This window comes from Aythya fuligula, chromosome 3, assembly GCF_009819795.1.
Source record: "Aythya fuligula isolate bAytFul2 chromosome 3, bAytFul2.pri, whole genome shotgun sequence".
Taxonomy (NCBI): domain Eukaryota; kingdom Metazoa; phylum Chordata; class Aves; order Anseriformes; family Anatidae; genus Aythya; species Aythya fuligula.
In genome coordinates this window covers 96,089,123-96,102,854 of record NC_045561.1, presented here as the reverse complement: position 1 = coordinate 96,102,854, position 13,732 = coordinate 96,089,123, and the positions used below count along the sequence as shown (strand labels likewise).

At 31.5% G+C, this 13,732-nt stretch overlaps 1 protein-coding gene across 4 annotated transcripts in view; it reads right to left on the bottom strand.

The window, feature by feature from the left end:
• Positions 1-13,732, bottom strand: part of CSMD1 (CUB and Sushi multiple domains 1) — a 1,186,669-nt gene that overhangs the window by 319,766 nt on the left and 853,171 nt on the right. For all 4 annotated transcript variants that reach the window (XM_032184761.1, XM_032184762.1, XM_032184764.1 and 1 more), the window contains exons 11-12: positions 7,386-7,489; positions 2,994-3,106 (exon numbers count right to left, since the gene is read on the bottom strand). In XM_032184761.1, the coding sequence (XP_032040652.1) occupies positions 2,994-3,106; positions 7,386-7,489 (217 nt within the window). The remainder of the gene's footprint in view (positions 1-2,993; positions 3,107-7,385; positions 7,490-13,732) is intronic.

The following is a 13,732-nucleotide window of genomic DNA, read 5'->3' as shown; positions in this document are numbered from 1 at the left end:
TAACATAGGTTGGGTGAATAGAAGAATCAAAATTTCATAACCAATTTCATAGTTAAAGTAAGACAAAGCCCAGCTCATCAGACAATATTCTATAAACTGCTGTCTATGATACATTGTAAATATTAATTAAAAATAATTGATTTTACTGTAATAGATACAGAAACAAAATTCATCCAATCAATTGTAAAAAAAAAAAAAAAGTAGGAGAGGAGGAGTCATGTTTTAATCGGAGCAAAACTCAAATGGGTAAAAAGAAGCTCCAAGAAGAAGCTCCACTTTACTTAGCTTCTACACACCACTTATCAGCCATCAAAGCCTGAAGTTTGCTTTCTTCTTAGCTAACTGCAATCACAAAGACAGTGACTTTGAGGTCACACGTCACAAATCATTAACTTTCCCATCATTAAAATGAGATTCTATTTCTGGACAGGTTCTTTGACTTTTAAACAAAGAGGAAGCAGAATCATTGAGGTATCCTTTGACATGACAGAGGTTTAAGATTTTACACTTGTCCAAAATCAGAAGATACATTGAGAGCACAGACAGATATAAGTTGTAAGAGTGGTTTAAAAAAGGAAAAAAAAAAAAAAAGAAAAAAAGAGAGAGAGAGAGAAAGAGAGAGAAATAAATAAATAAAAAATCTAATAATAGAGATGAGAGCATTGGTTATATGGTTATTGGTAAAACTGAAAAGTTATAATTTACCTAAAAATAAGACATTTCCCATACTTCTGAGATAATAAACATTTCACATTTTAAAATGCTGGAACTAATTTCCAAAACTCCAAAAACACACAAATGGTTTTAAAGCAAGACTGGAAGGCTTTTGGCTTTCCAAGTGATAACAATATACTTGTTATACTTGTTATAAAGATGCTACTACTAAAGTTCACAGTGTACACTTCAGGTGTTTTCAAAAAGCCCCCAGAAGATAGAGGTTGAACTCCATAAATTAAATTAAGATTTATTTTTTTTTTTATTTTCTTTTTTTTTTAATTAGGCAAATACACATACAAAAGTAAAGTCTTTAGATTTTTGTGGTGGTTTTACCTCATCTAAGGAGGGGAAGTGAGAGAGCAGTTGTGGTGTTCAGCTGCCTAGCACTGTATGGGCTGTTGCAGGGAAAGTTAACATCCCAGCCAGACCCAGTACAAGATTAGAAATCCCAGGAAGACTAACAATAGCATAAAATAATGGAGCAGATCAATTTTTTATTTATCTATTTTTATTTTTTTCCAGAGAGATATGAGAAGTTCATAATTTTGGGTTGAGGACAAAATGCAAATTGACATAACTTGTACCAGTACTTCCTTTCCACTATAAACTCACACTTCTCACTTTATGTAAATCAAAAAATAGATTCTATGAAGAAAATAAGTTGTTTGAATAAACACAGCCCTTAAAAATTAAGCAAGTGAAAAAGATGAAATAGTGAAAGAAGGAATGAGAAGGGGTGGGATTAACTTAAATAAAAGAGTATGTACTTGTCCTTAGGCAATACTACAGACTTGAGCTATATAACTGCATATGCTGAATGTGTTGCAGTGTGATCCTTGATCATACCATGATGTGATACCTTAAAGTCTTAGACATAGTAATGTCTACATCTAGGTTTACATCTGCTTTTTCACTCACAATTCTGTAACACTTCACTTAAGCAACTATGACAGTTTTCCCAGACCCTCCATGTGCCTCTGTGATGGTGCTTTTTCCTTGTTGTTCTAATATTTGTATTCTCATGGCTATGGACCTGCAAATCCTAATAGTTTTATGGTGGATTGTCATCAGAATCATACATTTCAACTCATATCAAAAAAAAAAAAAAAAAAAAAAAAAAAAGCACAGTGCAATAATTATTATCCAATAATATGAGCACAAAAATTTAACAACCTATGAATATACAACATGACCTAATTAGCACACTCCCAACACTTCCATGAATGGAAACAATCAGTGGTGAGTTTGAGTGAGTTTGAAACAGAAGTATATAGTACTTCTATAGTACTATAGTACTTCTATAGTACTATATAGTATATAGTATATAGTACTTCTATAGTACTATATACTATATACTATATACTACTTCTATAGTACTATATACTATATACTATATTTTTTTTCTAGAAAAAGCACGGCAAAAATATCATCACCCTGTCATCACCACCACCTGTTTCAATGGACAGACTGTCCGTAGAAAGTTACTAGTGTGAACACCCCATCTCTGCTTTCCTGGATGACCACTGGGAAACATTTTTCCCTCTTGCTCTTTTCATCATTCGAGTACAATGTAATCAGCAACAATAAAAAAATCAAGGCATTTCAATACGTACATGCATATCAACGAGTATTTTTTATTCTGATGAATCAACCTGAGAATGTATCAGCTTGAAACTTGCAATCAAGAAAAAAACAATTATGTTTATCTTGAAAAGTTTCTAATTTCTTTGAGGCTGAAGAAACACAAATGAGGCTAGGACACTTTAAATCACTTTTGTTGTTGTTTTTCAATTAAAGTATTTCTTATTTTCTGCAATCATATTTACCTATATCTATTCTGTTGATTTTGTTCCATGCTAATTTTGACTAAGGTCTGTAAAGATCTTCAGTGAAGCATGAAACTTCAGTTTTGTAACTAACTGAATTAAGTCAAAACTAACTATACTTTTCAAACGGTATCTAATATAAAGAATTACACAAGTTAGCAGCATATAACATCTTAGATTTTTCAAAGATGACAGAAATCCATAATTTATATTGACCTTCATGCAAAAAGCATTAGAACACTTAAATTCCATTTTTACTTCAGATCCTTTTTAGTTTATCTGTGAATATATCCAAATCCATATAGCTCCATTATCCATTCATCAACAATAGAGATAATATCAAAACTGTAAATCTGTGAAATGACTAAATGCATATCTGAAGTATATTTTTGGGGGGATATAATAAATAAAGTTATAACATGAGTTTAAAATGGTTAATTTAATTCATACCTTGATAAACAGCTTTGAATCCTGGTGAGCCAATGCTGTCATCAGATTGCAAATGAAGCCACATCTGGTTGCTCATGCTTACAATAAGATCAGGAACACTAGATCCAGTGAGGCTGCATGTAGGATAAATTGCAAAGTCATTTACTGAGGCATACATTACAGATAAAAAAATAATGTATTTAAAATATAATATTTAGGCCTATTCACAATGTAACCCTCTCATGTACTGATCTTTTTTTTTTTTTTTTTTTTTTTTTGATAAAATTAGCTATTTATGCAGATTAGAACAATGTGAAATCTTCGAAAAATGACTGTATTTGAATTAACAATGATTAAACACTTTTAATAAAACTAAAACCTAAATATTTCATTAAGTAATTAGTTATTAGAGAAGTGAAGGACTGTGTGAGATAAATTGTGCTCACTTGTTTAGATTTGTATTGTTTGTATTTTTTTTGCCATGCTTTTTAAAAATAAGGGAAGTTGGTTTGCCTGCCTTACAGTGCATATGTCCACAAGAACTTGCTAAAACCAATTTGATCAAATTCAAATTGCATACAAAGATTTCTTAAATTTAAATGGAAAATGCTATTTCTCATACAGCAATGTGTGATAGGTACGTACAGATATATGTTTCAATGCAACATATAACAGGCAAGATGGTGAATCACACCATAAAACTTGGAGTTTATCAGTAATAATCTGTATACTCCTACAATTCTGACACAGAATCATAGAATGACTTAGGTTGTCATTAGGTCAAAGCACCATCCAACCTGGCCTTGAACATTTTCAGGCACAGCTTCTCTGGGCAACTTATTCCAGTGCCTCACCACCCTCATGGTGGTGGAGGCATGGTTATCTTTATGCAAAAAGATGAGTTTCAATAAAATGATTAAGAAAACCAAAATCCTTATGGAATACTTCATCTCTTAATAGTGAAAAATGCCTACCACATGTTAGCAGGTTATAATACTGTACATGAACAACTGTTCAGATCTTGGTGATAATTTTTTTTAAAAAGACAGAGGCAAAATTCAAACATGTAAAGTGTAGTAGAATATCTCTGTCAAAGCTGATATGAGATGTTGAAAAATTAGCAATATTATTTTTTTTTTTTGTTGAAAAATTTCAACAAACAAACCAAAAACCACAAGCAGATATCTGTACTGCACTCCGGATAAAGTTTTATATATTGGAAGCTTTTGGGATAGGAACTAGATGTATGGCAGCAACTGTAGTTGATGTAATGAATTAACAATAACCCTTTTGTTGCAACAGACCATTTTGCTCAAATGAGTCACATACTGCAACCTCTGTCATCCAACTCTCAGCCTTGATAAAAACAAACAAAAAAAAAAAAACAAAAAAAAAACCACAAGATAAGTAAAATAATACTGTGCAAATTGAAAGAAGGTGCAGAATTTCTCAAGAAAGAAGTTAAAAAGTAAACAGAAGCTCATATTTAGAATCATCCTCCAAAAAATATTTAAGCAACACCAACCAGATGTCAGTATTATTGCAATTTAGAAGCAGAGACATAAGAAAAGTGGAGAGGCTAAATAGAAGGCAAGGTGAACTGAAGGGTGAGGCAAGCTATTGGAAATTCCCTGTCTTAAACCTAGAATCCCATCCAAAAAGGACGTGAACAAGGAGATGTATAACTCATATCTAAAATATTTTGTTATGTTACTCTGATTTACTGAAATACCCCCTTCCTTCTTTAAGTCCCTTTCTTCTGAATGCTTAAAGAATCTTACGCATTCTTGTGAAGCGCATTAAGAAATTAATTTTTTGTTCCAAAGTTTGGATACAGAGAAAGCTCTTGTACAACAAGAGGGAATGCAATAAAATAATGTATAGATACCAAAACCTTAATTGAATAAATTTTTCACATTACTTATTTCCTCATAATCTGTGAATCCAGGACTTCGAATAGGAAAGAAAAAGAAAGAAGAAAAACAAAAAGCAGAAATCAATAAAGACCAGATTAGTTTTGTCTTGTTTAAATTTGTATTTTCTTAGGGTGTTCCTAAGAATAGCTCAATACATAGGACAACTTTCTTCAACTAGGAGGGTGGCAAAATAGGGTAGAATATCACGCCAATGTGTCTGACAATACATGCTCTTGCTGATTTAGTTTGTCTCAGTCCATAACCATCTGAAGACAGTTTAGCAAGCTCATGAATGGAGACTTGGAGACCATTCAAACAGGGTGGCAGTACCAAACACAATTCAGTGTGGAGATGCACAATCATCGACTATATGAAAAAAGTTAAAAATGTTGTGATAATTGGTATAACTAACGAAGTCATGGAAGTCAAAGCTTCACAGTACTCTGAACAGACTCAGAGGGTATGAGAAGACAGCTTTCAGAAAGACACAAACTTATTTAAAAAAATAAAAAATCTCTTTCTCATGGACTGTTAGTGGATTCAAACAGTTGACATAAGCAGAAGGATCTGAATCACTAGTTTGCTATTTCTTCTCTGTATCAAGGAAAAGGAGGAAATTTATATATATATACACACATGTGTATATATATATATATAACTTTTATATACATATATGCATATATGTATATGTATATAATATATATATATATATAACTTTTATATACATGGATGTATATAAATGTATGTATATAAAAGTTATATATATAGATAAGGATTCATGAGTTAAGGGAAACTGTTCCAAAAAAGGAAATTAAGTTTTAATGAAACTGCTGCAAGAAAAAAATATAAAGAAAAGCATTTCAAAGTAAAGCAGACTTTCTAAAGCAAAGCGGTATTTAAATTAACAAGAACTTAAGACCACAAAACAATGGCAGGAAAAATCTTGATTTTATCAATCAAGAAAAATCTTGATTGATAATCTTGACCTCATACATGATTACCACTATTGAATTAGCTCTAAGGGTAGTAATTAGCTCCTAGACAGACTCTATTAAATATAACAAACAACTGTAGTCAGAACTTAATAGCTTAAATATACTTAGATTAATTTTCAGTAAGTTCTATTACTCTATTTCTAGAGCTAACCATTTCAGCATGCATATACCATAAAATAATATTACTACTTTTTCAACAAGCTACACTTACAGATGAAGCAATTGTTAAAATTCATAAAATGCACAGTCATGTCCTCCATTAATTAAGCTGTTGAAGATAAGATTTTCTGAGATGTTTACTATACATGTAAATCCTAGAACTAGGTAACATTAATAAACTAAAATCTGTCCATCTCAGTGCTATTTTACATGTATTTAAAACACTTTTTCTAATTATTATTCCAATCTCTTCCATAAATAAAACTTGAACTAAATAGTCAATAAACTTTGATTTTTATCTTTTCTCCTTTTTAAACATGGGTATGCCTTCCTATTCCCATCTAGCTACACTGGCACAGCTATGAGGTTACACGCATGAGATAATTGCTAATGATTTAGAGTTTAGACACTATAGAAAGCTTGTACAAGAACAAATCATTTTTATATAGTTATTTATCAACTCCCTAAATCTTCTCCTTATCAAAATTTTTTAAAGCTCCCCTGTTTACTGTCCTGAGTTACACAGTTTACAATGTTCATCCAAACATAATCAAATATGTGAGTTACTATACTAACATATTTTAATTATTTGTTAAATACAATTACAGTTATTCAGATACTATAAACAATTTTATTTGCTTTAAAAAATCCTATCTCTGAGTTCTCTATAGTATTTGGTCATTAGTATTAGGTCTGAAACATTTTTGATTGTCCATAATGATATTTCTAAAGGTCCAAGAGCAAATTTGTAATGAACCATTTTCTTTGACAGCATTTGAATAAAAAGCTTACATTAACTATGCATTAGATAAGCTTACATTATATAAACATATTACATAAGTTAAAATTATGAAGTTAAATAGATATATATCCTTATAGCAACCTTCCAATACCTAAACAGGCCTACAGGAAAGCTGGGAAAGGACTCTTTCTCAGAGACTGTAATCATAGAATGGCTGGGGTTGGAAGGGACCTCGAAGATCATCTGGTTCCAACCCACCTGACATAGTTAATGATAGGACAAGGGGTAATGGCTCTAAACTAAAAGAGGGAGGAGACTTAGATCAGACATTAGAGGAAGAAGTTATTTATTATGAGGGTGGTGAGGCACTGATACAGGTTGTCCAGAGAAGTTGTGGAAGCATTTAAGGCCACGTGGGATGGGGCTTTGAGCAACCTGGTCTAGTGGAAGGCATTCCTGCCCATGGCAAGAGGGTTGGAATTAGATGATCTTTAAGGTCCCTCCTAACCCAAGCCATTCTATGATTCTACACCTCATAATACAGAATGAACAACATATAACAACAAATTCCCAAGGAAAACTGTTCAAGTTCTGTACTTACACATACAACACAGTCCTGGTATCACCAACTTTCCCAGCATCTCCAACAGTGAGGGTATCATATCCTCTTTCCAATTCAAACTCTTCAAAAGCAAGCTTTATGACCTATTACAATGAAATGAAAATTATTTCAAAAAGCAATCACAGGTTATATGATCTGTTCTAGTATTAAGACAAATTATTTGACTATCGTAAGTAAAATTTGAAGGCACTCCTACTGATTTCAGAATGATATTTAGAAAAAAGAAGTGAAGAAACTTCTGTTTTTTCTCTTACCAAGAGGAAAGTCCTTGTCATAATCTATTAGAGCCATCAAATACTAAAGTTGCCCACCACCACTGAGTGGTGACAATCATTCTTATTATAGAAAAGTTATAAACATTAGCAAAAACTTTACTGTATAATTCAATAAAATACAAAATTCAGGAAGTAGATGAAGTTAAGAATTATGATTTTTTTTTTTTCTTCAGTTGAATTACACAATGACACATGTTCACCTGCTCCTGATATATCTTCTAATATTCCTGGATTATTACATGCAATAATTCATTTCTAAATCAGTAAGTATGAACAATCAATTCATAAGAAGGTGGAGGAGACTGGTGCACAGAATTGCAAAAGCAGAAATTTCCTTACAAAAATTCAAAAATTACTAAAATTAAATTATGATTTCACTAAATACCTATTCATGAATTGTGCAGAAAATTAAAAGTATATCCTTAAGAATTGTTTGAAAAAAATATATAATTTACTTTTTTTTTTTTTTTTTTTAAGATAAGGTAAGAAAATTAATTTAGTTTTGTAAAAAAGAACACTTCTGTGAAATGCACTTTTTAGAGTTACACATTGGTGAGTTGTGGTTGTAGGTTTCATGTTTGTATCTATGTTCACATCTACTTCTTTGCCTCAGTCTTCACTGCCAGTCAGACTTCCTAAATCTCTAGAATCCCTGAACCTCTAGGTGAGGGATGGGGGAGTAAAATCCCTCCTTCTATAAATGAAGAGCAGGTTTGAGACCACCCAATGAAACTGAACAGGTCTATGGGGCCTGATGACATGCATCCCAGATTCCTGAGGGAACTGGCTGATGCAGTTGCCAAGCTTCTCTCCATTGAAAAGTCAGGCCAGTCAGGTGAAGTGTCTGTTGACTGGAAAAAGGGAAACATCACTCCCATTTCTTAATAGGGTAGAAAGGAGAATCTGGAGAACTACCAAGCAGTTAACCTCACCTCTGTGCCTGCAAAGACTAGGAAGCAGAAATATTAATGTGAAAGTGCAGAGAGTCATGGTGATTTTCTACAAAATTATTCATTTTTATGTTTATACTGTTTGGCACATACTTTTGGACAGACCCTCACACAATTCCAGCCATTGTAAGAGTATACAATTAACTCAATTACTTTTTTTTTTTTTTTTCCTGGTTTGTGACTAACAACAATAATGGGACCAGATTAATTTTATTTATTTATTTATTTGCATCAGTGGTACTGTACTGCTATTTCAGCAGCAGCATATCAAAAGCCAGTGGTTTCCCTTCCATTTATCTCTGTAATCTACATGTCAGAATTCATCTTATCCAGGTTCTAGCACTGTAAAAAAAAAAATCAAGCATCCAAGATAAGCTATTTGTTTAGACTTTCTCAATATTAAAAGAGAAAACTAACAGATCTCATTTCTGTCTGCTAGAACAGGGAAAGGACTTCAACTACCAACTTCTGAAGGAACTTATACTACTAGAGAAGATAAGCCTTGAATAATGTTGCTTCAATTTTTAATGCAAAGTTTTTAATAAAATGATCTTAGAGAATATGTTGCTTCTTTCCACAAATTCATGTCATACTTTTCATACCTTGCTTTTCTATCTCTGTTATTTTTGTTTATGTTTTTAAATGTATGCTAAAATTGATTCCAGGATAAAAAAACTTAAGTTTTAAAATGGACATTTTATGAAAGAATTATTAAAAAGAAAACATATAATAGAGAGTGGTTTAAAGTCCTAGGATATGCATAGGTATGAATAACAAATATAGGTATAATTATTTTGACAAAATATCAAAGTTTATGTTTTGTGATCAAACACAGGTCCTTTACAATAAATATGGTAGACCTGCCAGATTTTGAAATAGTGTACATCATTATCTACTTTATATTTCAACAAAAAAAAAAATCAGGCAATATGCTGTAGATTAAATAATACACATGTTCACCTGCTCCTGATATATCTTCTAATATTCCTGGATTATTACATGCAATAATTCATTTCTAAATCACAACTAATGAAGACACAGAAAGGCAAAGAGAATACATAGAAGCATAAAAGCAGAGTTGTTTCTGGTAATAAAAATAACTATGCATATAAAACCATTTCCTTTAATGTAATATTTATTTTACATGGAACAAAAAAATGACAGTATATTCCTACAGAAAATATGGTAATGTAGTATTTAAATATGCTCCATTTGGTTAGACTCAAAATCTTTTATATTGCAATTTAAAAACAAACACAAATGTTCATCTCTAATAATAAAACAAGGTACATACAAGAAATTGGACACAAACCATGTATAAACTATTTTAAAATCTGGTTAAGAATAAAGGAAGTATCACAAGAAAAGTTGCTTTATGGGAAATTTATTATTTTGAAGAAATAACAAGATTTTGTTAGATAGTATCTAACACACAACTTCACTTTTCTGCTAATTGATATTCTGTGCTTACACACAGAATGTATTTGAAACATTCAGGTGATCAAGAGTTAAGAGATCTATGTTAAATTCCTTTGATCTGATTCACAAAACCTAAATTTTACCATGCAAACACTAAGCACCTGGTCTAATGGCTCCTTCCCCAGTCAGTAGAGAGAAAATGGTGACGGAGCATAATTCATATTACCTGTCCTAACATAGAGCAAACTGCCATAGACCAAAATGCCCTTTTCATTGACTATATGGGGAGTTTGGATGAATATGGCAGACTAATGCTTATGTAGATATATTTAGATAAAATGAGTTCCTCAGTAGATAAAACTGAATCCTCAGAGGAATATTTAAGATTTGTTAGAAATGGGGAGGACTGTTTTTCTCTTTCCTTTTGAGAAATAATGTAAGGCATTTTTGTGTGGATGTGGATATGGATATGACTACAGCACTCAAAAAACTTAAAAGAATTGAATCAACATAAACGAGAACAATACAACTATCAATATTATTTAACCATAGATAGTTATATCGAAAAAAGGCACCTCTGAGACAGTTCTCCAAGGTTACTGTTGTTTTGCTTTTTTTTTTCTTTAAAGTATTTTTAATGTGATGATCATCAGATTGTCATCATTATATGTCATCATGTTTACTCTGAAATAATTAAAATGAAAAAAAAAATCTATTTGCATTAAGAAAAATTGGAAACACAAAAATTACTTCCAAACCTTTTATGTTAGTTTCTGGATAGTCAACTGTACCTCTTACAAATAAATAAATAAATAAATCATGTTTGTTTTCTGAAATGTATGAGATAAAATTCCCTTACAAACAATTCAGAATGATTGCTTATGATTAGATAAATAGACTGTGAAATAAAAAAAAGTGTATAAATATGAGACACCTACAGAGGTATCTGATGGAATCTCTGCAAGTGAATTTCCTGTCATAATTACTTTTTCCTTATAGGCATTTTCTTTATCCTAGCCACTCCTACACTTCTATTAGCATAATTGCTACAGCAAATAATGGGGGAAAGACAGTGCCAGAGCTGTCCTAACAGAAATTTCATTAAGGACATTCTTTCTGGAAGCAGCAGTAGGGACCACTACAAGGTGACATTTCCAAAATGCCTAGGTGTATGTGTTAAAAAGATATTTTGCACTGCTTAATAAAACTTATTATGCACTGCTAATAAGACATTTTTTTATCTTTTAAGTATGTTAGAAATTAATGTAAGCAATGTAGTAAATAGAAAGTAAAAAGTGAAAGCAGTAAGTTTTGTTTTAAGATGCAAATAAGAACAAGGGCTTCCTTAATTGAGCTCCTCTTGAAAATAGAAAATGAAGTGAGAATTTGTTGCCTCAGTAAAACTACAGTAAAAAATATGGTCAACAGAAGAAAAAAAAAAAAAAAAAAAGAGGATCTTTAAATTGAAGTTTTATAATTTTAAACAGAAAATGTAAAGCTATTTGCAACTTTTACAGGTTACCCCACACTTTGATGATATATTAGATTCAAATATAATAGTGTGTAACAGATATTTTGCTTCTTCTACCTGCTGCTATGTAAAATCTGAAAACAATGTGATCATATGAATGTATTTGACAGTCGTTTATTTTGCAGACACTCCATATTCAAGGGATTTGGAAGCAAAAGAAGTCATTGCTACAGACACAAACATGGCAATACAGCTATTATTTCAGGTTAATGAACCTTTTTAACATTTCAAGAAAAGAGCCAGACATTTATACTACAGTTAACTAGTTTTGAACATCTATTTAATTTAAAGAACAGCATAATACAGAAGCAATGTCAAAGGATGATATTTACATTACAGAATACATACACGGGTCCAGTACTCCTTAAAACTGTCAAATATGTGCCGTTTTCCTAGCCTAGTGTGCTATGACATGAAGTCTTAAGAATTACTGTTACTATGCCCAAAATTCTGTAGAACAGGAAACACAGATCACTGACTAGAAATAACAATAAAAATATGTAGCTCTTATGTACAAGGTCTCTTGATATTTAAATTAGAACTAGAGACCTCCTTTTCACCTTGTAAAAAATAAATAAATAACTAAATAAATGTCCATGTCAAATTAGTGTGACTAGAGAATAAGTACTATCTTGAGGTACAACTTCTAAACACGGAGGAATGCCTTACAAAAATACGATCACAATACTGAGACCATGGCATCAAAAATTAATATATGAGAACATTTTCTGACATGTGATGTTTTTTTTTTAAAACACAATGGTAATGGCATTTTCAGTAAAGAATCTTTAAGAAGGCAATACCATTTCTCAGTCTCTTCTCAGGAATATAAGAATACGTAGTGTTTTTTTAAATAATGGGAACAATGAGAATTTATTATAAATATAGTTGTCAACCATTTCCTTTTGCAAAAAGCATAATTGGGTTTCAGTTCACTTAAGTCACCAATCAAAACAAGAAATGCTGAAATGTAACACAAAACAAAAAATCAGTTAAACTACAACATTATTAAGTTAATGGGCTTTTTTCAACATTTCAGGCATTCACAGTTGAGATCTGGCCAACTCAGTTAATGGATCCTCTATAGCCCTCCTGCCGCTAGCCACTAAATATCTGCTCTATTTACTTCCCCATAACTAAAGTGGAAGCCTAAGCACTGAATGTAAAGTGTTGTCTTAATTAGAACCTGATTCTAATCCCCAATAACCATCTTTGTTAAAATGATGCACTAACAGTGTGAAATTGATGCTTGCAAACTCCAAGCTTGTTTCTGCATTACCTGTTGTCCTATAGTTCCCTCTCTATTCTAGTACCTTTCCATCTCTGCCACTCACATTAGAAGAAGTTAAATGTCCACAAAAAGAGTTTGATTTCTTTTGTGTTTCTTTTCTTTAAATTACTGACCCTGGAATGTTAAAGGATTTTATTCTATTTTATTTTATTTTTAACTAAGAAAACATGAAATCTTAACACTATTGGCTTAGAAGATACCAACATGCTTTAAAAAGGAGGGCACTCATTATTACTCCAATTTGAGTCTAAAATACACAGCCCATGAAATAAATTGCCAAAAATAATTCAGTGTTCTGAGAAAGTATAGGATCTAGATTCCCAAGTCAGGTCTCTGATCATTAGGCAACACTAACTCCCTTTAAATGACACAGCAATGAAAGGTGCCATGAAGAGCCAAATTTGATTCTGGTGGAGTTCTACACATTTGTTTTTCTTTTATTCTTGCCATAAGTATGAAATGTTCACTCTCTTTTGGCTTTGTGCAATACAATGGGAGAATGATGTTTACAATAACTGTTATTTAAATATATATTTGAGAAAAAGAGGTTACTTTAAAAAAAAATAAAATAAACACTATGCTTCAAGTTGCTTATAGAAAGCATCTTAAAAAGACATCTGCAAGACTGAAGAACTGAGTAATTATTAATTTAAAAGAGACGATGGAACAAAAACCAAGACATCTACTCTAGTGGTAGACTAGATGTGATTATAGGTTCATCTGCTTGACTAATCTATGAAATCATGTACTGAATTAAAGTATTCAATATAATCAAAATAATCAATGTAAAAAATCAAGAATTGAAAAAGTGGGAAAAAAAAAAAAAAAAAAAAGATTATTTATTCTCATTAAAAAAAAAA